A 26,412-nucleotide genomic window follows, 5' to 3' on the forward strand; every position below is an offset into this window, starting at 1 on the left:
TAATTTTTGACAAATATGTATATTTTTTATTTAATTTAATTAATTTTTTTAATCTAAACTTACAAGTGTTTTGGTTTGACTTAACCCAAGTTTTTTTTTTTTTTTAACCACATGCTCCAGGCCGACTCCTTCACAGCGTTGTCTGGGCGTATTTTAGGATAAAAAAAAATGTAAACAGCGCAAATGCATTGGGCAATGGAGAAAGGTGATAATTGGGACACCTGAGGGCCTCTGTTCTCTGCTTCGGAGGCGTCTATATGCTCCTGAGACAAAACAAACAGAGGTGGAGGGCTTGATTGGGGGGGGGGGCTGTGCATGGTGTCAACGTTCGTCCGAGCCAAGAGCGCTTTCCCGCTCACTTATCTAGCAACAGGCTGTTTTCCTACAAACATTGTCAGAATCCGGTAAACGCCAACCCATCAAAACTGGCGCAGTGTGAGAAAGTGTCAACTTAAGTCTTAAGTCTTATCTTATCTTTCAAAGTGTGTTGTTTGGGGGTACTCTGTTGATGCAAAATGTAAGGAATGTAAATGAAAAGTAAAATATAAATATTATAAAAGACACATACTTATTTAAATATGTTAATGGCCTTGTTAGTTTACGCTGTATAATATTAGTAGTACATAAATGATCACTTTCGGACCGGTTCCGTGAAATTGCGTCATTTGTCACGACACGACTGATAATTGATCAGAGCACATTTAACTGTGTGTGCTGCGGCACAGTGGTTGGGAATCACTGATCTATCGTACACAAAGTTAGAAGGCTGTATTTGCAGCACTGTTTACACACTTCATAACAATAGTAAAGGACCACAGTGTGCTATTTTGAGACTTTATTGTCAGCGCTTGTGAATGGCAGACATCGAGGTCAAATGACATCACTGTATCGCCGCACCTTTTCCAGTGAACTGCCATCAAAGCTCCATTTCTACTTAGAATAAAAGCATTTAAAATGATGATGATGAGTAACCTCTAGGTTTGGGATTTCTATGATGTTGTTTCCTAAAGATTTATGAGCTTCCCCTTCCATTACAGAGCACATTCTCAGGGTCTTAAATTGTAAGTTGACAGTTGTCAAAATTCAGATATATTACTTTAGCTGTATGAGTGAAGAGGAGAAAGTGATTCCCACCATAAAGCCTCAATGAGCTCTGTCAGCTAGCTGGTTAGCCTACAATCAACTAGCTAGTTAACAAGTAATCGGGCTTCACAACCGCCACAACTAACTGACTAACATACTAACTACACGTACACAAACGCAGACCATGTAAATACAACACATCAGCTAACGGGTGAATGGGTGTATGACATCGCCGGACAAATTTCATATTGCCAACTCCTGCCACAATTTCTCTTATGCAACACATTTTTGCAGGGCGAGTACACACTCCCTTCCGAGTTCTTCTAATCCTTCCCGTCTTTCCCACGTTGCTCAGGCCTCTCCCCGAATTGTCATCTCGCCCAAAGAAGACAATTTGATACACATCCTTTTAAAGCGCTTCCGTCCTTGCATTTCCCGCGCAAAATAAATAAATAAATAAATTAATTAATAAAATTCACCAAGCGTCCATGCCTGAGGAGATGCTAACGGCAGAGCTTTCATAATTCATAAACATCGTTTAAAGCTCATTAGCTGGCTAATTTCCTATTCACATCAATTTTGCGTAATTTCCGGACGACAAAACACCTACTTAAAAGCCAAAATAGTTCAATTTAGCCATAAAACAGATTTGCCCTTACATTAGCCAACTTTGGACGAACAGAACGCTCGCGCGCGTGTGCGTGTACTCACGATATTAATGGTGGAAAATGTTTTGGAACAAAATCTCGGTCTCATTTATTTCGTACTACAAAATCCTGCCTGTTGAACGAACAAGTATCGACAGTTCGGTTGTTTTTAGCTAGCTAGTATATAAATCTCAGAATGCAAGTCTCACATTTTGCAGTTAAACAGTGCATTACCGTCAAGCGTGCTACCCCCCCCCCCCCCCGCGCACCCCTGGCCCCCTCCCTCCACACTCCACCAGCTGCGAAGGAAGGGAAGTTGGGGGGGGGGCAAAGTAGGAGGACCTGAGTGCAGCTTCAACACCTCATTAAGAGCTCTGCAAGCACAAAGTTAACATCGATGAGCTGACTCTGTGCTTCTTCTGCGAGGACTTACTGGGGGAAAAAGTTTTTTGTTGTTGTTTTTTTTTTTTTGCGTGTGCCTGCGTGGTATTTGACGTTTTTTCCATTTTTCCCACGCCGAACACCTGGAGTACACCCCCCCCCCCCCACTGTGGATCTATGCTAACCCTACGCGGGACTCAAGCGCTGTTTGTGAAGTAGAAGAGGAGGAATGTATCGTTTCTTTGCGAGACTAACATTTCTCCTTTCGGCCGTTGTTTTCGTCTCACAAGGTAAAAATTGTTATTCTGGACTCTTTTCTGTGTTGGAACGCTTGATATTGAGTGTCGTGTGCGCGTTTTGGGCACATTGGCACAAATGGGGCCTACGACGTGCATATTTGCAGTATGCCAGACACTTAATTAACTGAGCAAAAATGCGTAAACTTTGTATTATATGTCTATTTTACATTTCATTATGCCCCTTGAAAACATTGGCAGTTAAATGTAGTTTATTACGTGTGTTACTTAGTGGAAAAAAGTTTTACTAAATGTGTTGAATTTGGCCTGTTTTGGATAACATCCGCGGTAATCGAAGTTGGTGCGTGTGTTCGGGCCAGGGGGACGCTCAAGGGGATTTTTTTTGGGGGGGGGTTACCTTTTGTCTGCATGTGTGGGAGAGTATGAGTGTGTGTGTTGGGAGGGGGGGTCAGTATGAGTGTGGGGGAGGTAAACAATGCACGAGGCGAATGTTTTATGGCTCGTGCTGGACTATTTTCTTTTGTTCCCTGTTTGAGTCCAGCAGCTGCCGCTCGCTTTTTTGACCCCCACCCCTTCCCCTCCCGGCAAAGTGTGCTTAGCCCCCCTAAGGAAAGCCACGCACCATCAGGACGCATGCCCCTCATCTCCCACCTGTGTCCTTAAACACACCACCACATTTTCAATTCCATAAATCAGCATCATCGCAAATCTATCTACATTTGTATGTGTTGAGTTGCCTGGTGAGGGTTTCTAATGAGAATGATGCATGATATGCAATACAAATGAAGTTTGTTGTGTACATTCAACAGGTCTTAAATGCTCACTACCCACTGAGTCTTGCCTAAATGGAGGAAGGTGTGAAGCCGGCCCCAATGGAAATGGAGATTGCAAGTAAGTAAATCAAAATATTTAGTCGGTTGGGCTGTCTTGGAATCGGAGTGCTTTTGGGAATAGAGAATAAAGAGGGGGCAAGCTACATATTCCCCCGTTCCCATTCCAGCCTTTGAGCAGCCCCTGCGCCCGGCAACCAGAGACCCGGCGACCCTCCAATAGCTCCGGTGTATTTTTTTTTTTAATGTTACCCCGCCACAGGAGCCTACCGTTCCCTAAAAAAAAGGAAAGAATAGGGCTCAACGGGCCTGGAGATGTGCGGAAGGGCCAAAGGGACAAAAGCCCCCCTTCCCCACCGCCCGTTAATGAATGCAAGACCCCCTCAACTGCAAAGTGCGAGTACGCGTCCAGCCCTAAATCTTGTTTTTCTGCTCTTTCACTGGGGCGACAGCTGGGGCTCGCCCGCCGCCCGTCGCCCATTGTTGTGCAGTGGGGGAAAATGCTGTGTGACTAATCGGAGTGGGCCTTCCCATCATGCCACAGACACCCCAAACTCTCACCAAACCTCTGGCATCAACCCCTCCCAACCAGCACCCCTTCCCATCCAAAAGGCTTGTCTCCTGATTACTGAATGGATAAGCCCACCCCCCCCTGACCTCAACCCTTTGCATCACTCGTGTGTGATCTCCATTAGAAGGCCAGATGGCTGTGAAATCTAATTGGTTTGGATGTCAGCAGAGTGAGATTGATTGGACTAAACCGCTGAAATTTGAAGGCAAACAAATGGGAGTCGAGAGGGAGGGGGGCGAAGAAGTAAAGTTGTGGGCTATGTCTGTGGTTTCGATATTAAAGCGAATCATAGATTTTGGTCCTTTTGATCTTCCATGTGTCTGCTGAGCTGATTATAATGGTTACACTCCGGATTGGTTGCCAGACAAATAAGCATGCACACTCACATTTACACTTGTGAGCAATTCTGAATATTCAACGAACCGAGCATGAGTATTACTGGATGTTTGAATATATTTTCTACCACACTGCCCTGTTTGGATCTTAAATGAAGCACATGCAAGACGGAAAGCGGAGTTAAAATGATCTCTTGCTTCTTGTTGACGAGTCCATTGTGGCTCCGGGGTGGCCCCTCATCTTCCCCCTTTGGGGCATGTGGTCGCGGCAGGCGCCTCTTCTGCTCTGTGGGGACAAAAGGGTGAGCATTAAGGATGCGATGCTACTAGCCCGAGGCCATCAATTCACAGTATCTAATCTGCACACTCATCCCCCTTCACCCCAAACACACACTCTGTCCACACGTGTGCATACGCTCGCATCTACACAGGCGTTACTGTGTGGCTCAGTCCCAATTAAACAGGATAGACGCGCTGCCTGCGTTCTTCCTCTTCCTCCTATTAATCATCCTGAACCAAGCAGCTATCAGTCATCGAGAGCGCCGGGAGCTCAGCAATCAGCATTACTGATTTGATTTGCTGCGGCCAACCAAGCAGTGTTCGTGCATTGGGAGAATCCTATCTGCATGCATGGAAGCATATGGTGACACAATTGTAAAGAGTAAAGATCAAAATCCTCTTTGGGTTCCCCCAAAGGCGTGAGAACGGAGTGGAAATTCACTCGTCAGTTTAGAGTGGGCGTAAACTGGTAATCAGATGTCTTTTTTTTTTTGTTTTTTTCCAACGGTTTTACGGGGATTATATCCCTGTACTGAGACAATACTCCTGCCCCCTCCATTTCGGAAATGTGACATTTAGTCACACAAAATCCTTTTACCGACTAGGAACATGCGTCCATCCATTTTCTATTAAAGTTGCGAACGAGCTGGAGCCTATCCGATGATGTGCTAACCATGCTACCCCACCTGAAATATGTCAGACAATTGTAAAGAAAATACAGACTTTATGGTTAGGTCTCAAAGTGTCTCTTGCTCTTCCTCTAGTACAGTAACAACTTGACAAGATAATACGTGCAAACTGAAGTTGCAAAAGCAACAGCTGCTCTGCCGAAAAAAGGCTACTTTTAATTGTCCGGAATAAACCCAGGAAACACCTGCAACTGCTTGAAATCCAACATTTGACCAAAATAGACCGGCGGCCGTCGCCATCAGACTTCTCCGACCTTGCACTGAGCTGTCTGGTGTTGCACAGTAATGGTAAAATGTCTCCCTGGCAAAAGCCCATCTGCGGCGGGCTCCCAAGCACACAACCACAAAGAGATGTCCCTTTCTCCCTCAAGGAATGCCGCACTTCATTTGTCCTCCTAAAGGATTACCAGCATGGCACCGGCTCTGCTCCATGCGGGCCTAAACCCATCAGACGTGTCCAAGTGCGTATCAACTTTATTTAAGCTCTAAAGCCCCCCCCCCCTTTGGCTGCTCCGATGCTTTGCGCTTGCAGCAGTCAATGGGTATGCGGCTGATCCTGTTCAGGATCATGGCATGGGGAGGCAACCCTACTTTGGGAGGGCCGCTGGTCAATTGCCAGTTTCTGGATGAAAGCCAGCTCAGTGAACCAGCAGACGGAGGAGGGCCCCTAACTTATTTTATTATTGTAGCAAACAATAAAAACAAATGATTCCAAATATCAATCTACTGAATACACTTGTTGTAATTTTGGGAGCCTGACGATAAGCAGCTCCTAAACTCGAGCTGGTGTTGAAACCTCACAAGACGCACTTGAGACTGTTAAATGTGGAAGCGCTTGTAGTTGCTCATTGTTGCTCTGCAAGGCCAGAGGGCAAATGGTTCAGCGAATGTGCAAGATGCTCCATCTGTGCTTTAATTACGGAGGAACCTGACAACGCGACGGTGTTGGATTTCCGTTGAAAAAGACACAAATAGATGGCAAGAAAAATTGACAGCTGGTAAGGATGGCGTAGCGTGAAGTTGGAGGATGAAAGATCACCTAACTCAACAGAGAGACGCAGATCAGCACCTGTCAAATGAAAATCTTTCGTATTGCCCTTTTTTTAGAGGGTGAGGCAAGAAATAGCTCATGGCCCCGGTGAAACCCGCAGGAACAATTCACCTCTGACATTTTTTTTTCATTTTTTACTGTCATTTAACACCGCTACAGTGAGGTACATAAATATTGTTCGGCGCTGCAAAATAACAGTCTTCACTCTACTGTACGGCCGAATCGAGTGGGTACATGCGAGGTTATGATCGTAAACGAAAACAAGCCAAGTCATGAATTTGTTAACGAATCAAAATAAACTATAATAACCCTGAGTACATTTTAGCAGATGTGGAAGCCCCGTTTAAGATCCAAGCCAACAAGAATAAAATTGAAGGAATTTTTCCAACCAAATGTCCACTTTGAGATGAAAAGGAAATTTGATGAAGAGGAAAACAGTTCATGTAACCGTTTCATAAACTTTATAAAAGTCAGGTGCTAGGGTGTCAAATTCTAGCGTGCGCGGTTGACACAACATTCTCCACAGCGGTGGCATTTTCCACCGCACAATCAGTCTGGTTTTGTGTCGTCAGTGGAGCACAAAGTCGGCACCGAAAGTGGCAGATGGGAAGCCTGGCCCAGTCGCTCGGGAGGGAGTGTGGGGATGCATTGAGAGGGGAAAAGGCAAAAGACGCTGTCGCTCACACAAAAGTGCTTCGGGTCAGAGGTTGGGGGAGCATCTGCTCCGGGCCTTAGGGGGACATTGCATCGCCAGGAGAGACCTGTTGCCGTGGCGTGTGTGGGTGGATCTTCTTCAGGACAAAGACGATGCATCCAAAAAAAAGCAGTGTTGAAAAAAAACAAAACAACAACAAACCTTGATCTTCTTTGTATTTACAGCATGGGAACCTATAAAGCATTTATTGCATATCCTTATGATCCCGCTTAACATCTATGTACTACTAGCATACTCGCTGTCTTCATTAGCATAACAATTTAGCGCACTTGTAGTACGGCGAGGGTGCAGGAGTAGAATTGTCTCTTACTATAGAACTAGTTGGCTAAAAGTGGCAAAGACAATACTAATAAGACAGTCATACGACTCGTGTGTTGTGAGGACAAAGAACGTACGACGACATGGACCTTAAGCCGGTCAATATGGTTATCTAACAAATGCTCAAACAGCTTTTCATTTTATGTTGAAATGGAATATGGAATCAGGGACACTTCAAAGCCTCCCTGAATGCCTTGGCAGTCTTGTGCCGATTGTAACCGTCTGGACTCCCCGTGGTGCACACGGGCCCGTTAAGAGGTCTCACCTCTCTAAAGTCAACAAGAGAGGTTTCGGCAGCACCGTGTGACGCCGGGGCGGGGGTGCTAGTCGGCTGTAAAAGAGAAAAGTGCCAGAGAGGAACGGGGGAATATTAAAAAGGGAGAGAAGTTAAGACCTAAAGTGTGTTTGGGCTGAGAAAAAGGCCGAAGTTGCAACAGCTGACTTCACATGAGTTCTTCATGTCTCCAGAGGAGATGTTGGCTTGTGGGTAACGCCACCCCCAAGCGGGACAAGAGAGGGTGTGGGGAGAAAGGAGGAGTCTTGTCCAACAGCTGCCTTCATTAACATGCGCACCTGCTCCCTGTGGAGACACAAACAGATGCCCCCACCACCCAACACCCAACACACACACACACACACACACACGCCCGCACAGGGAGGCCCAAATTCAAATCATAGCACTTTTTTTGGGGCTGAGCGAATGGCAGCATTTCAATTTACAAGCGTAAACTCAGGACAAAGATTATTATCACCATTGCGCAATGCCACCTCTTTCTCTGTTTTTCAGACACCCTTAAAACACAAGTTTGATGTATTCAGAACTATGACTAAATCGTCTTCAATTTCGGAATAATGCAACTTTCTGATGTACATTTCCGTCCACACTCATCACACCTCATCCACCACCAACTTGGCCCTTTTGTTGCAACCTTGGCCCCAAAGCACAATTGTTAGACCACCCTCCTCCAAACCATCTGTCCATAGGTGTTTGGGTGAATGGTTGTTTGTCAATATGTGCTCTGCGATTGCCTGGCGACCAGTCATTTGGGACGGGATAATGAGGACAAGCGGTGTAGAAAATGAACGGTCAGTTTCAGCAAGCAGTGTGACTGTAGCAGCGTCTTTGCTTTTGTTTTCTGAATGGGAGCAAAGAATTTTGGCTAGAGGCTTAGAGGCTTCGTGGTGGCCGTCCACGGGGCGGCATGGTCCCCTTGATCTCTGCGCTCATTTGGGATGTGTGGACAATGCGGTGGCTGAAAGGTAGCCAGAATGGGCCAGACTCTCCTATGGGGTCCCTGGCCCCAGCACAAAGTATTTTCAAGGTTCAGAGGGAATCTAATCCGGAAGAACAACACCTCCGCCGGAGCGGGTGGGAAAATATGGCCGCATCCTTTCCGACTCACCCTCACATACAATGTGTTATCTCGTGAAGTGGGTTGGATGGTTGGTTCCTTAGCAGGACAACCAAAACATGTGGTGACCCTGAAAATTTTAAATAAATTGTTACTTCAAGTTAACACAGTTTTAATTGGATTTATTTGCCGACTTTCAGTGCCGGCCCGGCCGATAGTCGACCCAACTCTAAATAAGATTGAAAAGCAGGCGCCTATCACTTTATGGGGTGAAATTATGGATTTATATTCTTTGTGTTGACCATTTCAAAACAACGCTCAAGAATGAAATCCTTCAAGTATGCATGGTGAATTGGAGAGAATCATAATAAGGGTGCTGTGATTATGAACAATGCTTAACTGATTCGATTTAATATGTTTTTGACTGTCTGTCTTCAGATTCATGTTGATTGAAATAAAACAAAATAAAAAGTTGAAACTTGCATACCCAACCTCTGCTGGCTAATATAGCCTTAAGTTGTATTATCACTGTATTTGAAACACAATTTGGCAATTTCCCTCCTGTTAAACGAACCGCTTTCTACTGAACAGGTGTCCCAGTGACTACGTCGGCAACCGATGTCAATTTCCCAGCCCGTGCAGCCCGTCGCCATGCCGAAACGGTGGCGAGTGTCGCGCCGTTTCCCACGGCAACACCTTCGACTTCCGCTGCGTGTGCCGGCTGGGTTTCACCGACCGCCTGTGCCTCACGCCGACCAACCACGCCTGCATGAGCTCGCCCTGTCGCAACGGGGGAACGTGCGACCTCATCACGCTCACGTCCTTCCGCTGCCGCTGCATACCCGGGTGGTCAGGTAGGACTCTCAAATGGAAACCCGGACAGGGTTGTCAATCACTCACCATTTGTAGCAGGGCTCAGTCCTTCTATTCGCCCGGGATTACGATAAGAAATCTGATTGGAATTCATAAAGTTTTCTGTGGCTTTCCAGGCAAAACTTGTCAACACCCCAACCCGTGCGCTTCAAACCCGTGTGCAAATGGCGGCCAGTGCTCGGCCTTTGATTCCAACTTCATATGCACCTGCCCGCCCTCCTTCCATGGTCAAACGTGCAAGCAAGACGTCAACGAGTGCGCCCAGAGCCCGACGCCCTGCGTCAACGGCGGCATCTGCGTCAACGAGGTGGGCTCTTACCACTGCCGCTGCTCTCAGGACTACACCGGGCCACACTGTGAGACGCGCTACATGCCATGCAGCCCCTCGCCGTGCCACAACGGGGGCACCTGCGTCCAGAAGGGGGACAGCATCTACGACTGTAGCTGTCTGCCAGGTAAGGGACATGAGCAAGACTCAGCAGACTCGTTACGTTTGCTTTTCCAGCTGCATGATTTGGCCAAATGAAGGGTTGTGTGTGTTAACGTTGAAGTCACGCTGTGTGACCCTTGCGGGTGTCAGTGCTGGAATGCGGCAAGATAGCGAAGCCCGGCTGGCACCTGCTGAGCTGCAGGTCGATTTGTAATCATACTTGTGTGGCTGTAAAACACCAAAGACGTTTGCCATGAGGAGAGAGCACCTATCTTCACTTTAAGTACTCCGAGATAAGACAAGGAAGCGCAGAAGCAGCCATAATGAACTCCCGCTCAATTGCGGCCGGAGTCATTTTGTCGTTCCTTGCCTAATCGCATCATCACTGTGTTCTCAGGATTCACGGGTCAGAACTGTGAGCACAACATTGATGACTGTCCAGGCCACAGCTGTCAGAATGGCGGCGTATGTGCCGACGGAGTCAACACCTACAATTGTCAATGTCCACCTCATTACACAGGTAACCTACCAGCAAAGGCTTCAGAAGTACTACGACATCAAAGTTTCCTTGTGGCGGTCCCTGTATTTGCGATTTGGGAATTTAGCCCACTAAATCCACCGCGCTCAGGTCGCACTCATACAAAGCGTCAATACAATACAAAACATACATACATATTACAGAATGTAACTGTGCCACACGGATGTCATGTGGAGCAGTTTGGAATAATATGGTCATCCAATAACACGACAAAACGTAAACACCAGAGATGCTGAATAAATATTATTTATGGAGATCGCTACAAATATGTTTTGCTCGTTGAAATTGGCTTGCTCTCACCAACCAATCAGACAAGGGCAAAATTTGCAGACATTCTGGGCCATGATGAATTAGATGCTGGAACTAATCTTCCAGTTTTGTTGCCAATAGAGATCAGGGCCACCGTGGATGTTTTTCCTCTAACTCATCACCTTTTGGTCTTCCAGGCCAATACTGCACCGAGAACGTGGACGAGTGCGAGCTGATGCCCAATGCGTGTCAGAACGGGGGCACCTGTCATGACACTCACGGGAGCTACCACTGCGTTTGCGTCAATGGCTGGACGGGCGACGACTGCAGCGAGAACATTGACGACTGCGCCAGCGCCGCCTGTTACCACGGCGCCACCTGTCATGACCGTGTAGCCTCCTTCTTCTGCGAGTGTCCACATGGGCGCACGGGTATGACATTTCGCACCGCAGGGGGCAAAATAACTCACATTCTGTGCGATACTTGAGTAAATGGAGAGAGTTAAAGTCAAAACTCAGAAAACAATTTGGAGATGTCGCCGTGCAAATGGTGTGTCTGGGGCTCGTAGGTTTGCTGTGCCATCTGGATGACGCATGCATCAGCAATCCGTGTCAGAAAGGCTCCAACTGCGACACGAACCCAGTCAACGGGAAGGCCATCTGCACTTGTCCGCCGGGTTACACCGGCTCAGCCTGCAACTTGGATATCGACGAGTGTTCCCTCGGTACGCCTGCTTTCTTTTTCCGCCGAATTCCGTTCTTACGCAAGCGCCTGACATATTTTGCACCATTTAGGCGCCAACCCTTGCGAGCATGGCGGCCGCTGCCTCAACACCAAAGGCTCGTTCCAGTGTAAGTGTCTGCAGGGCTACGAGGGCCCCCGATGCGAGATGGATGTCAACGAGTGCATGTCCAATCCGTGCCACAATGACGCCACCTGCTTGGATCAGATCGGAGGATTCCACTGCATCTGCATGCCAGGCATGAGCATTTCGGAATTCTTCGAGAAGAAAGGAGCCACAATTGAACTAACGGTGTCTTGACCCTGTTCAGGTTACGAGGGTGTATTCTGCCATATCAACACGGATGAGTGCGCTAGCCAGCCTTGTCTCAACAGCGGCAAATGCATTGACAAGGTCAACTCCTTCCACTGCGAGTGTCCTCAAGGTAAGAAAAGACCAGAGAACATTCCTGAAGATGTTGGCAGTAAGAGTGGATCATTCAGCTTCCTGTTAATGATTATGCTAAACGATCTTGTCTGGCTCATGGGATTGAGGTAAACCAATGGTTTACTACCCTCAGTGAGAGAAACATTTGCATGTTTGGCGGGCATGGACGTTTGCGCTAGAGCTTAGCGCCAAAGATTGGTTTATGGTTGGCCAGGCTGAGCCCATTGTGTTTCCTGAAAGAAACCTTCGGTGCACAGGAAGGCCAGGGGGAGTGGGGGGGGGGTCTGTGAGTAGTTTTGTTGTGGAGTCGTTCATTTGTGTGGTTTCTTCAAGAGTGGAGGGGCGAAATACTTTTTTCCCACTTTTAGCCATGTTCTAAGTGGCTTTTGTGGAATTGCACCTGCAGGATTCTCAGGCAATCTGTGCCAGGTGGATATCGATGAGTGTGCCAGCACTCCTTGTAAAAATGGAGCAAAGTGTACGAATGGTCCCAACATGTACACCTGCGAATGTGCTGAAGGTACGCCGTCCGTTCTTTGCTGTGTCCTTTGTATATTTTCTTGATTTTTGCACTGGCTCTCCTCCTCAATTTGGTCTTTGGTTACAGGTTACACAGGGCAGCATTGCGAGACCAACATCAACGAGTGCTACTCCGACCCCTGTCACTACGGCACCTGCAAGGACGGCCTGGCCTCGTTTACATGCTATTGCCATCCCGGCTACACGGGCCGCCTGTGCGAGACCAACATCAACGAGTGTCTGAGCCAGCCCTGCAAGAACGGCGGCACTTGCCAGGATAGAGAGAACACGTATATCTGTTCCTGCCCCAAAGGCACCGCAGGTGGGGCCTCATCGGGTGAACAATGTGGATTGAACAAATGCAAGTTGCTTAATTTGTTCCCGACGGTCCAGGTTTCAACTGCGAAATCAACCTGGACGACTGCAAGAGCCACCCCTGCGATTACGGCAGGTGCATCGACAAGCTCAATGGTTACGAGTGTGCGTGTGAGCCGGGCTACACAGGTGAGTGCTGGGTGGAGTTTACAGGTGCGAACGGGGAGGTCCCCCGAGCATAAGGAGGGGGCGGACAGGACAGGTGGCTGGCAGGCACGCTCTGGCGGAACAATGGTGTCAGATTGCTCGTGTGTGATGGGGTTTGAAAGAAGCACTCTCCCCAACCCGATCCACCAAAAAGGAAAAACACTTTTGAAAAGAGTTGGCGAGGGAAAAGGAATTTTAATTGAACGTTTGTTGTGCGATTGCATGACATTCTAGTCAGGTGTTCCTCCTCTTCTTGGCCCGACAGAACCGGTTCTGACTGGTAGTGTCTGTGTGATTATGCTAAAAGCGGACAAGCCAGGACCAAGTGTGTGCGCGCAGGCTGCTGTGCGTTCCCCCTCCCCTTCGTCCCTTCTGTCTTTCTGTGCCGACATGGCGAGTGCGGACGGAGACGCGAGGGGACAGAGGACTATTGTAACTGACGATGAGGCAGTTGGACGCCTTTCCTCCTGATTGATGAAGAGTAAGAGAGGCTCGGAAGGAGGGGGTTAATTGTTACTCGGCCGTGTGTGAAATGGGTCGGGCCTTCTGTCCCTGTAAACAAGTCTTGTAAGGTTAGGTGTCCTTGGATTGGGGGGTGGTATGTGTGTGAATAGGGAGAGTAGTTACACCCCCCCCTCACCCCCCACCTCCTTCCTGGAGGCACCTCCCCCCTCCCAGGGCCCAAACGCTCCTTCTGCATATTCAACAGGCTGGCAGGCCTGAAAAGACCCCCCCCCCCAGGGGCCTCCGGGTTCGGCACACACTGAGGCTGCTCCTGCTCTTTTCAATTGAACGCTCAGGGAGTTTTTAGTGTTGGCTGTCTATTGTCCAAAAAGCCACACTGTTCACCTCAATGGGGGGGGCTCAAAGAATAGCGCTGCGTGCAGCTGGGATTTATGTGCAGAAGTTCATGTAGAGGCATTCGCGCCACAAAAATCTCTCGTTATTGCACCCGACGAAATGATTCCATCCTTTCAGGAACAATGTGCAACATCAACATTGACGACTGCGCCATCAATCCGTGTCACAACGGCGGCACGTGCGTGGACGGCATCAACGGCTTCACCTGCCTCTGTCCCGAGGGCTACGACGACACCACCTGCTTGTCCCAGGTGGACGAATGCGGCAGCAATCCCTGCATCCACGGCCGATGCCAAGACCTCATCAATGGGTGAGCGGCAGCCTCACGTCTCGGATCGTCACAAACCTGCAAATGAGTGAAGAAAACGCTGACATTTTTTTTTTTATCTCGCGGAAGCTATAAATGCACATGCGATTCTGGATGGAGCGGCCCAAATTGTGACATCAACAACAACGAGTGCGAGTCTAATCCATGCATGAACGGAGGAACCTGTAAGGACATGACCAGCGGGTACCACTGTACATGCAGAGCAGGCTTCACAGGTCAGCCACGGCGACTTTGCACTCCCATTTTCACAAGTGCGCCTTTTCTGCCACCTAACCAAGTCTAATCCCTCCGCCGCAGGACCCAACTGCCAAACTAACATTAACGAGTGTGCATCCAATCCCTGCCTCAATCAGGGCACCTGCATGGATGACGTAGCGGGATACAAGTGCAACTGCCAGCTCCCCTACACCGGTACGACACGTAGCCGTTTGCTTCATTTGCCGATCACTAACGGGACCTTCCGTCTTTCCATGCTAAAGGTTCATCCTGTGTTGTTTTACCAAACCTCATCCAGTCCTCTCTCTATCAGGGATTCTTGTTTTTGTCTTCAGCGTGTGGAAAGATGTGCCAGTCTGTGTAGGAGAGATAACATAGAATGTGTGTTTTCCTTGGCGCGGGGGGGGTGCGGGTGCGACGGCGGCGGAGGTGGGTGTAGTGTGCCACAGTTGCTAATATAAGCGGGAAAACTCCAACTTGCTCCACACCCCCATTCCCGTTTCCGCCACGTCCTGTTTCCTGTCTGTGGTCGCACAATAACAGGAAACAGGAAAGCCCTTCCGATATGATTAAGTCGTCATGGAAATGGATAAGGAAGAGGGATGGAAAGCGGGGCCCGTGCTCTCGGTGCCGCTCAATGTTTGTGTTTTTGTTCCCAGGTGAAAACTGTGAGACTTTGCTGGCCCCTTGCAACTTGAGACCCTGCAAAAATGGCGGACTCTGTAAAGAGTCTGAAGACTACCAAAGCTTCTCATGCAGCTGTCCTGCGGGGTGGCAAGGTGTCTATTTCTGTCCTTTTCCAAATGGGTTCGCCGCATCTTCCGGATCACGCAATTAACGAGGCTCTCCTTTAAATCAAGGTCAAACTTGCGAGATTGATATCAACGAGTGCGTGAAAAGCCCGTGCCGCAACGGTGCCTTTTGTCAAAACACGATGGGAAGCTACCAGTGCAAGTGCCTGCCTGGCTACGCCGGTCCCAAGTGCGAGACTGACGTCGACGATTGCAAGCCAAGTAAGGAGCGCATTTCAAAGCTCCAATCACCGTTGAAATTAGGCCCATGAGCCATCTCAAATCTCCCAAAGAACTTTTTGCAGCTCCAACATCCGCTTCCTCTGCCTTTCAGATCCCTGCAGCAACGGCGGTCTGTGCCGCGACGGCATCAACGCTTTCACGTGTATCTGCCTGCCCGGCTTTCGCGGCGGCAGATGCGAACAGGACGTTAACGAGTGCGAAAGTAACCCCTGTCGGAACGGTGCCAACTGCACCGACTGCGTCGACAGCTACACGTGCACGTGCCCTCCGGGCTTCGGCGGCATCAACTGTGAAATCAACACAGACGACTGCACCGACAGGTAGCTCACTCCTGCCGGCCACATTGCCAATTCCGGGGGGAATGTTTCCAATACGAATTCTCTTGCGTTTCATTAGCTCTTGCTTTAACGGTGGCACCTGTGCGGATGGCATCAACGCCTTCACCTGCCTGTGCCTGCCCGGATTTACCGGCAGCTACTGTCAATATGACATCAACGAGTGCGACTCAAGGCCATGTCTCAACGGGGGCACGTGTCTGGACAGTTTCGGAACATACAAGTGTACCTGCGCCCCGGGTTACACGGGCGTCAATTGCCAGGTACCGGGAGCGCACCTCGGTGTACGTTTCCACATCGCTTTTATGGAGTTGGAAATGAACATTTCTTTGTTTGACAGAATCTCATACGCTGGTGCGATTCATCCCCCTGTCAAAACGGGGGGACCTGCTGGCAAAAGGGGGCCTCCTACACCTGCCAGTGTCAAACTGGATGGACGGGCCTCTACTGTGACATTCCAAGTGTGTCCTGTGAAGTTGCAGCCAAACAGCAAGGTGGGTGGCGGTGTTGTTTTTACATTTTGGGATGAAAATGATGATTAGTTTTCATCACTTTTGGTCATTTCTATTCATGATAGTTTTAGTTTTTGTGAATTTAGTCGATGAAAACCCGTTCAAAATAGGCATGCGAGGTTTCCACCCAAGAGCAAAGACTTTCTGATCACTAACAGATTCACAAAGCGCTATTCTGTGCTCTCAGGTGTCGAAGTGGCTCACCTGTGCAGGAATTCGGGCCAGTGCCTCGATGCCGGAAGCACGCATTACTGTCGCTGCCAAGCAGGCTACACCGGCAGCTACTGCCAGGAGCAAGTGGACGAGTGTTCTCCTAATCCGTGCCACAACGGAGCCGCGTGCACGGATTATCTCGGAGGCTACAGTTGCGAAGTACGTGCTTGCGTTTAAGTTGAGCGTCGTTTTACGCTTCAAATGCTCACGTTTGTCTCTATCGCCAGTGTCTCCCTGGGTACCACGGTGTCAACTGCTCAAAGGAGATCAATGAATGCCAGTCTCAGCCGTGTCAGAACGGAGGCACTTGCATCGATCTCATTAACACGTACAAGTGCTCCTGTCCCAGAGGAACTCAGGGTACCTCATTGCACTTCGGCGTTCCTCAAATGACAAAGTAAGACGTCAGGATTTGGCCCTCACCCAACACTTCCGCCCCCCTCAGGTGTCCACTGCGAGATTAATCTCGACGACTGCGAGCCGTTCGGCGACCCGCTGACCCACGAGCCCAAATGCTTCAACAACGGTAAATGCGTCGATCGCATCGGGGGCTACCGGTGCGTTTGCCCGGCGGGCTACGTGGGCGAGCGCTGCGAAGGCGACGTCAACGAGTGCTTGTCGGATCCTTGCGATCCTCGGGGCTCTTACAACTGCATCCAGCTCACCAACAGTTATCGCTGCGAATGCCGCACCGGATATACAGGTTAGCCATTTTGACCCGACTCCGCGAGTCGCACGCGCGTCGTTGGTCACGAGCGCAACACAATGTCTTTTGATTTGCCAGGCCAGCGTTGTGACCAAGTTTTTGATGGCTGCAAAGGAAGACCTTGCAGAAATGGCGGCACGTGTGCTGTCGCCAGTAACACTCCTCACGGCTTCATCTGCAAGTGCCCGCCGGTGAGTGCAGTTCTTGAATCGGAAGCCGGTTCGTTTTCGAATTGTTTGTGGAGCTTTGGATCAAGTTGAATTCAAAAGGAGCACTGTAACTGTTCCCACATGTTAGTAGCGGAATTGCTCGATGTTGGGAAACTTGTCCAGTGAAAGAAAATATTCAATACCCGGTCCGGTGCATTGAAAGAGAGCGAATATCCTGAAAGTTAGAAAGTTCTCATTTGACTGTTCTCACTTTTTAACGTTTATTCTTTTATGAGTTTGGTCTCGTGCTCCTTAGGATACATTGCTTTATTTCCTTAGGTTAAAGCAAACAAACCCCTTAGTCATTTCCGAACCCAATCGGAATCGCTGACGTCTTGTGCGTTGTCATCCTTCCATGTCCATACTTGGATTGTGACCCACGTGTGCGTCTGTCCTATTAGGGCTTCACCGGCTCCTCCTGCGAGTACGATTCTCGCTCCTGCGGGAGTTTGAACTGCAGGAATGGAGGCACATGCGTATCAGGCCACCTGGGCCCGCGCTGCTTGTGTCCTCCCGCCTTCACTGGACCCGAGTGCCTGACCCCGACTGACAGCCTCTGCATCTCCAACCCGTGCTACAACGGCGGCACTTGCCAAATCATTCCGGACGCGCCATACTTCCAGTGTAGCTGTCCCAGCAATTTCAACGGCCTGCTGTGCCACATCCTGGACTACTCCTTCGTCGGTGGCTTCGGCCGCGACATTACCCCTCCTCCGGAAGTGGAGGTGAGCTGCGAGAACCCCCGGTGCGACGAGTGGGCCGGCAACCACATTTGCGACTCGTTGTGCAACAACCACGCGTGCGGCTGGGACGGAGGAGACTGCTCCCTCAATTTTGACGATCCCTGGCAAAACTGCTCGGCAGCGCTGCAGTGCTGGCGTTACTTCAACGACGGCAAGTGCGATGGCCAGTGTAACAGCCCCGGATGTCTCTACGATGGCTTTGACTGCCAGGGGCAGGAAAGGCAATGCAAGTAAGGCTGGAAATGGAGTTAGAATTTTGGCATGTGCCTCAATATTTATAGTCAACCCCTGCTACTCGCGTGAGATAGGGACTGGGCCCCCCTGCCCAGCCGTGAAGCCACTAAATCTGGAATTCAAATAATTGATTAATCGGTGAATTAGTTTGTCGATAAATTGATGGATTAAAAACATTTTTAATTTCAAATTGAAAGTGCACAAACATAGATTATGATTCAGTTGCTCTAAAAGCCGCACAAATTCAGCACGTAAAAATGGGGACCCCTGCTGGACAAAAATAATAGCTGCAACTCACTGGCATATCTTGCATTGGTGGTAATGTTTAAGAATGTCAAAATGTCGAATACATAATGGGATGCTCAAGAAATAGTATTTGATAGCTCCTCTGTAGATGTGTGACTGATTTGTGCAAGACTAAGCCAGACTACTTTCTGTCCCCCAGCCCGCTTTACGACCAGTACTGCAAAGACCACTACGCCGACGGCCACTGCGATCAGGGCTGCAATAATGCCGAGTGTGAATGGGACGGCCTGGACTGCGCAAACAACGTGCCCGAAAAGCTCGCAGACGGACATTTGGTTCTGGTGGTCCACATTCCGCCAGAGCAACTTAAAAATCGCTCTTCAGCTTTCCTCAGAGACCTCAGCGGCGTTCTTCACACCAACGTGGTCTTCCGCCGCGATGCTAAAGGCGAACCCATGATCTTCCCTTATTACGGCAACGAGCAGGACCTGGTGAAGCACAACGTGCTGAAGCGCTCCGCAGATGGTTGGCCTGAGTGGGCGACGATGCCGGCAAAGGTTTTGGGTCAAATGAAGGACGGCGTTTCTGCCATGGTCGGCCCTCGCAAACGCAGGGAGTTGGATTCTCTGCAAATCAAAGGGTAGGTACCACCAGGATAGCGTAGTTTTCGGACCTTAAGTCGCTCCGAAATGGAAGTCATTAACACATTATCAAGAATTCAAAAAAAAAAAAGCTCCGGACTAGGAGTCATATTTTTAGGGGGAAATGTATTTGACAAAAGTTGAGACCGAGAACAGTCGATCCTGGACTGGCACCCAAAATCGCCACACCGTCATCATGAGTTCCAGTTTTGTTTTTTAATTTAAAATGGCTTCCCTTGACGAGTATACGGTGTCGCATTGTGGCCCGAGGTCAAATGCTGCTTGCTTCTTCCACCTTTTGATGCTTTGTTGTGCCTGAGGAACGAGCGCGCCTCCTTGGGCTGACGCTACCTCAGTCTGTGGCCGTGAACAAAAGACACACATTAGCTGCCGTGACATCCTGATCTTTATTTTCCTTCTTCTTGATTTTGGGGGGCAAATACTTTTGCTGCATGACCGCCCCGTGGAGTGCGTGCGACAATATTCATCCACGAGCGTCAACACAATGAGGGAACGGGGATTTTGGGTGTGAGTTTCGCCTGCGTGTGCGACACAGGACCAGACAAACGAGGAAAACAAATGTGACTTTGAGTCCCAGAAGATAATCGTGACTTCATCGCCAAAGACTTTGCACGTTGACAATTCTTTCCTTCCTGCAGGTCCATCGTCTACCTGGAAATTGACAACCGCCAGTGTTACCAGCAATCCAGCGAATGCTTCCAAAGTGCCGCGGACGTCGCCGCATTCCTCGGAGCACTGGCCTCCAGCGGCAATCTCAATGTTCCCTACATCGAAGCCGTCACCAGTACGGAACTCTTTTGTTCCCGCGCAGGTTGCCTTCAGTTGTAAGACTTGAGTCACAAATTGCAACGGCGACTCGTTTTCTTTCCCAGGCGTGCGACCCACTCCTTCGAGTTCGCCGCTCTATCCAATGTACGTGGTCTTCCTGGGATTAACGGCTTTGGGTTTCATCTGCCTCGGCGTTTTGGTGTCACGCAAGCGACGACGAGAACACGGCCAGCTTTGGTTCCCAGAAGGATTCAAGGCGTCGGAACCCAGCAAGAAGAAACGCCGAGAACCGGTTGGGGAAGATTCCGTCGGACTGAGGTGAGAATTTATGGGAATGCATCCCCGAATAAGTGGGAGGCGGCGCACTGAATTCGCCCAAATCTTATCGGGTCTCTTCTTTTTCTTCAAACAGGCCGATGAAAATATGTGACATAAATCTCATGGACGACAATCAAAACGAATGGGGTGACGAGGATCCCGACTGCCGGCGTTTCAAGGTAACGCCATTAGACGGCTTTTTTTGTTTGGGCGGCCGATGATCGGCTTGTTGTGCAGTTTGAGGAGCAGTCCATGTTGGATCTGAGGGACCGGACGGACCAGAGGAAATGGACCCAGCAGCATTTGGATGCGGCCGACCTGCGTATGGCGTCCGTGGCGCCGACGCCTCCTCAAGGGGAGATGGAGAATGACTGCATGGACGTCAACGTCAGAGGACCAGGTTTGCTTTAGATTTTTTTCTTTTTGCTTTTCTCAGAGATATCGGACACCATGTCATGAGTAGAGCACGTCGCTGTGGTGTTTTTCTGGTTGCAAACGTGTTTTGCATCCCTGAGAGCCGTCACCGGTGTTTGAGGCCCCGTCGTTGACGGCGTCTCTTTTTGGAGTGTTTTAGTTGCACGCATTTCATTGGTTCTGGAAGATGAGGCAAGGTCTCGTGGGAGTGCGGCTTTTTTTTTTTTTTTTCCGTCACATAATGGAAGAGCATTTTGTTGTTCAGCCTGTCAACTTAGGTTCCTGGCATAGGTTGATGAAGAAAGAGAGAGCCATGAAATTTTGATCGTCAACTCATTGTTTGATCTCCTGCTTGTTTTCCAGATGGTTTCACCCCACTGATGATTGCCTCGTGCAGCGGCGGAGGACTGGAGACAGCGAACAGCGAAGAGGAAGAGGATCCTTCAGCGGAGATTATTACCGACTTCATTTACCAAGGCGCAAACCTCCACAACCAGACGGATCGCACGGGCGAGACGGCCCTCCACTTGGCCGCCCGCTACGCACGCTCTGATGCCGCCAAGCGCCTCCTGGAGTCCAGCGCCGATGCCAACGTCCAGGACAACATGGGCCGCACTCCTCTTCATGCAGCTGTGGCTGCCGATGCTCAGGGAGTGTTCCAGGTGAAAGCCTTAAATGGAGTCTCTGGAAACGTTTGTGAGGCGGCCAATTATTTTTAGAACTCATTTTGACATGGCTGGCAGTGAATGACTTCATTTGGTCACAATAAAGGTCCATCGTGAACACAAATACTGATTTGTGGCCAAAGCAGACGCTTGGAGCAATTCCAGTCGTTCTTTCTAAAATTTCAATTCACTCAACGACAGATTCTTTTGAACAAAGACCTTTCTTTTATATTTGAAAAAAAAAAAAACACAGCACGCTCATTCTGCAATTCCATTGTAGAACACAAACAGATCTCTCTGCGTTCAAGATTTGTTTGAAATAAAAAATATTTATTTATAAACTCGAGCTAAGTTGGATTGGTGGTGCAAAAAGTGTTTAACCAAAACAAATTGTATTCCGCTCAACTTTTTTAAATTATTATTGAGTAATGTGAGAGAGTAACAACACTCGAGTACAATTCTGGACATCCCGCATGAGCATTTGCGACCATTTTACTTTCTGCCTCGAGCCCTTTGCGGCCACATTGCATTTGTTTTTTTGGTTGTCCTAACAGTTAACTTATCAAGCGGTTATTTTTGCAGATTTTAATCCGTAACCGGGCTACCGATCTTGATGCGCACATGCATGACGGGACCACGCCGCTGATCCTGGCTGCCAGGTTGGCGGTTGAGGGCATGGTGGAAGAGCTGATCAACTGCCACGCCGACGCCAACGGCACTGACGATTCTGGTAGCTCAACCTTGGTCTACTTCGACACTCCATTTCAAGATGACTCACCTCTTTTTTCCCCTCTTTGCAGGTAAATCTGCACTTCACTGGGCTTCAGCTGTAAACAATGTGCAGGCTGCTGCGATCCTGCTGAAAAATGGAGCCAACAAAGACATGCAAGACAACAAGGTATGTGTATGTCATTTGTCACCGTAAGATTAAGTCTCGTAATTGGCCCAAAATAATCTCAAAGAATGGCCAAATATACTTTGTCAAGGACGTTCTTCGAATCGGGCAGTTCTATGCTAAAAATGTCCTGTTCTGGCGTGGGATGAGGTTGTATCGGTGCGCCAGTCACAGGCCACTGAATGAGACGCGTTCAATTTGATTTCGTTTTTCAGGAAGAGACGCCGCTCTTCCTCGCGGCCCGTGAGGGAAGCTTTGAGACTGCCCAGGTTCTGCTGGAGCACTTTGCAAACCGCGAGATCACCGATCATCTGGACCAGCTGCCCAAGGATATCGCTCAGGAGCGCATGCATCACGACATTGTGCGCCTGCTGAATGAGTACAACGTGGTCCGCAGCCCCGGCGTTCACGCCGCCCCTCTGAGCACTTCCTCCAGTCTCTCGCCGCCGCTCTGTTCCCCCAACGACTTCCTGAGCAACCTCAAACCCAACCTGTCCATCAAGAAGGTGCGTAAAGGAGGGAAAGACAACAGGGTGAAGAAGAAGAAGTCGCTGGACGGGAAGGGCAATTTACTGGACACGTCGGCCGTGCTCTCCCCGGTGGACTCCCCCCACGGCTACCTGTCGGACGCCGCTTCTCCTCCTATGACGTCACCTCCGGTAGCCCTTAATGCCCTTCAAGGGAAGGGCGACTCGCACATGGGTCCCATGAGCATGTCTTTTGATCCCAACCCTCCCCGCCTCTCCCACATACCGGCGTCCGGCCCTAATAGTCAGGGGAGCGCGTCGAGAGGTGGCGCCAGGGTCGGCCAGTGCGACTGGATGTCCAGGATGCACCCGGGCCAGCAAGGCACCTTCCACCGGGCCTCACCCATGTCTCACAACATGATGGGCGGCGTCAGCACGGCCACCTTGTCGCAGATCATGGGCTACCAGAACCTACAGACCAGCCACCTGGGCACGGCCACTCACATGATGCAGCAGGCCCAATCGCGCCAGCATTCCAACTCGATGACGCGGGGCTTCCCTGCTATGGAGCTGAACGGCGCTGGCGAGATGCAGCAAAACAACGGGCGCTCCCTGGCCATCCACAGCGTGATGCCCCAGGAGACGCAAATCGTCGGCGCTCAGTTCCTCACCCCGCCTTCCCAGCACAGCTATTTGGGAGCCATGGACAACACGCCCAACCACCCGTTTCTGACACCCTCCCCCGGCTCGCCCGACCAGTGGTCCAGCTCGTCCCCGCATTCCATGTCCGACTGGTCGGAGGGCATCTCGAGTCCCCCGACCAGCATCCACTCGCAGATGAATCTGATCCCAGAGCAGTTCAAGTAGACTTTTATGCAATGAAAAAGCAGGAGAGCCAACACTGGCGATCCCAACATGGTCCTGGAAATTTTTGTTTTGTTTCTTTTCGTACCTTTTTATTTATTTATGTGCTCTTTTTGTTTTACCTGAGAATATAAAGAAGATGCTTTTCTATTTATGCTTTTTTTCATTTGTTTTTCTGTAATTATGGGAAGAATGGACAACTTTAAAAAGGAGTGTGACACTCCCTGTTGTGTACACTGGCTATTTATTTTTTATTCACTGGATTGTTTTCTTTGACTTGTTCCCTTTTACAATGTTAAAGTGGGATTATGTAAATAAGACTTTTTTTTTTCCTCCTTTCAATATTTTCAGTATTAACTTTTCTTTTTTCACCAGACACGGATGCCTCGTTAGTAAATCGTATTTCGCCAAGTCTTGTCACTGAGAGTTTGTGTTATATGATCAAATTGATATGAAGGAACAGCGATTTTGCGTTCTGACTGCCATCTTACGGAGATCCTTTTGTTTACGTTTTCTGAGGATTGCGAGATGCAAAATGGGAGAAACCAACCTGAGCCGACTGTTTGATTGATTGAGAATGGTGCTCGATATTTGGTCGCAAATCAATGTTCACGGTTGCCATGTTTGACCTGTCAAGTGTTAACTTGCGGCCCCCCTTTAGTTGAAAATGTTCCAGTTCAAGTTAGTGTCAGTGTGGCATTTAGTTTTTCCCAAGAACAGCAAATGTGTGTTTATGGGATTTCTTGCATAATGTTTTCAAGATTTCGGGACCTTAATGACAACTTGCGTGCGCTTTGTTGTGTCGTGCAGGCTGTCAAAATGTCATGTTTTATAAACTAACTCAGAGGTTCAAAAATGTTTTAAATGGAGGTGTCATTTAAAAAAGGTATCAACCTTGACGCAAAGTTGTAGTTTGCAAATTACTTCCTGATTAAAAATGTTTTGTAAAAATGGAATCGATTCAATAAAAGCTGTTGCTTAAGATTTGGATCCCGGAGTTTTCACAAGGAATCGACTGACTCCTTTTTTCAATTATTTCAACAATAAGTTTCTTTCAATATTTATTTTGAATATTCTCAGTTTTGTTTATTTGGAATTCATGGAATGGAATGTCTAGACATTTCAACCCCTAAGTCTGTAGTTCACGCATTATTTGATATTCCAATCGTTATTTGACTACAACTCAAATGTTTGATATTTATTTGATGTCTGAATTATTCCAGTCTTATAGTTGAATTGATCTCAAATGTTTCATTGGGCATTTAGTTCAAGTGACCTTTATTTTAATTTCAACAATCATTTCGTTTCATGGTTATTGTTGGGTTAATATTTCTTTAAGACTATTTCGTCATTTCTAGAAAGTTAGCTGGGTATTTCAATGTCATACGAAGGTATAGTTAGTTGTTTTTTTTTTATTTGTCCCTCAATAAAAAAATAAATGCTAATAATTAGATTTTTGGATACACCTGTCACCATTTCAAGTGGTTCTGATTAACCCGAAAGATCAGCCGTTCAAGAAGGCATGACTTCCTGATGACAAGGTTCTCTATTCCAGAATTTTCCGTCAGCTGGAGCATTCATGTCTCTGTTGGTGAAATGTGGACGTCATTGGTCGGTCGCTGGCTGCGGCGACTGCAATTCTTGAGGCGCTGCCGTGGCATCATTAGCAGTTTGGGCCGCTTCTGCTGCCTTGGCGTTCTCGGCGGCCCTGCTCTCGATCTCGTCCATCCGACGCTGCATCATGCGGGGCATCAGCTGCACGTAGGTGCCCATCAGGCGGTGGTTGGAGCGGATCAGCTTCCCCGCGCAGTTGTCCATGCAGCGCTCCTGCACAATCACACATTATGTTCATGCATAAGACTTTGGAGTTGGAGTTTGGCTGAATTGAATTCAGAGGAGCAATTAATCAGCAGACAAATTTAACATTTATAATAAATAAGAATTTCTTTTTTCGTCCCGTAATGCTGACTGTAATAAAGAATGGGAATTGCGGGCAAAACATTTGTTGTTTTAAAGGTTTCATTCCATAGTATTGAAATTACAACTAAGAGAAAAATCGGCAAAAATTTGGTGGACTTATTTTCTTTTTTTTTTTGTTCGTTTGTTTTGGGTGAGATGGAATGTTTGTCCAAAATAAATTCTACATCTTCAGTGTAGCACTATGGGATGGAAAAGGGGAGGAAAATTTGGGAAAGATTCCCGTATATTTTAGGATTTTTTTAAAAATACAAACATATACAACGTGTACGTGTGTGTATGTATGTATATAATTGTTGGACCTCTCCACTGTATGCCTGTGACATGAATGGATGGAGAGGCTCTCCCGAGTCCTTGCCTCATCCATGGTGAGGTTCCTGTAGTTGAAGTTACTCGTGCAGCGTTGGAAGCAGATCTCTGTCATGCGGTTGTACACCAGAAGGAAATCACGCAGCTGCAAATCAAGATCAAAGTCACTACTATTACCAGAAAATTACGCTAGCAGGTGTCAAGTATTCCATTGCCAACGACGACCTGACAATTGACCAACCGAGCAAGGATGACTTACGTTTCTCAGTTGCTGCTCGTGATCCATCGCGCTTGTCCCATTCAGTAATCTTGTTCGCTCAAACACCAGCGCGATTATTAACTTGACAAGAACAGAGCAAGCAAAAATTTAATTCATTCAAAAGCCAAAAGTAATCCGAAGAGAGGAAGGCGATGCTCATACAAGGTAAAAGGACGAGGCGACTTTGGTTGCGCAGTGGCATGCTTTGTGGAACAGTTTGGTAGCTTCCGTTTTTTTTTTCTTTTCTTTTGGGTTTAGCGACTGTTTACATCGTGAAGTGGCGCATTACCGCCACCTACAGATCAAGATTGATAGTGTCAGTGGAGTTTTCATTCGATTCTCCCCATGCTAGAATGCTTCGACCCCACCT

At 48.4% G+C, this 26,412-nt stretch overlaps 2 protein-coding genes across 2 annotated transcripts; one reads left to right on the top strand and one right to left on the bottom strand.

Annotated features, from left to right (window-relative positions):
- The first annotated feature begins 2,129 nt into the window (after window positions 1-2,129).
- LOC148318824 (neurogenic locus notch homolog protein 1-like) lies at window positions 2,130-24,508 on the top strand. Its single transcript, XM_088281001.1, has 34 exons — window positions 2,130-2,401; window positions 3,178-3,259; window positions 9,100-9,362; window positions 9,498-9,836; window positions 10,209-10,331; window positions 10,796-11,029; window positions 11,167-11,322; window positions 11,393-11,578; window positions 11,651-11,764; window positions 12,173-12,286; window positions 12,374-12,607; window positions 12,679-12,789; window positions 13,786-13,978; window positions 14,066-14,211; window positions 14,294-14,407; window positions 14,872-14,991; window positions 15,073-15,225; window positions 15,338-15,566; window positions 15,643-15,844; window positions 15,922-16,075; window positions 16,281-16,465; window positions 16,534-16,666; window positions 16,752-17,009; window positions 17,091-17,203; window positions 17,623-18,194; window positions 18,644-19,084; window positions 19,745-19,890; window positions 19,979-20,192; window positions 20,287-20,371; window positions 20,430-20,592; window positions 20,970-21,268; window positions 21,854-22,001; window positions 22,072-22,169; window positions 22,382-24,508. The coding sequence occupies exons 1-34, from the start codon at window positions 2,341-2,343 to the stop codon at window positions 23,498-23,500; spliced, it is 7,302 nt and encodes a 2,433-aa protein (XP_088137127.1). The 5' UTR covers window positions 2,130-2,340; the 3' UTR covers window positions 23,501-24,508.
- A 250-nt stretch (window positions 24,509-24,758) lies between these two features.
- On the bottom strand, window positions 24,759-26,284 carry timm10b (translocase of inner mitochondrial membrane 10 homolog B (yeast)). Its single transcript, XM_088281002.1, is given in 4 exon segments — window positions 24,759-25,104; window positions 25,106-25,324; window positions 25,833-25,928; window positions 26,043-26,284. Coding segments are annotated over 4 exon segments (372 nt in total). The 5' UTR covers window positions 26,070-26,284; the 3' UTR covers window positions 24,759-25,074.
- Between the last annotated feature and the right edge of the window lie 128 nt (window positions 26,285-26,412).

This window comes from Idiotropiscis lumnitzeri, chromosome 18, assembly GCF_059441095.1.
Source record: "Idiotropiscis lumnitzeri isolate Australia: NSW breed Sydney's pygmy pipehorse chromosome 18, RoL_Ilum_1.0, whole genome shotgun sequence".
Lineage (NCBI taxonomy): Eukaryota > Metazoa > Chordata > Actinopteri > Syngnathiformes > Syngnathidae > Idiotropiscis > Idiotropiscis lumnitzeri.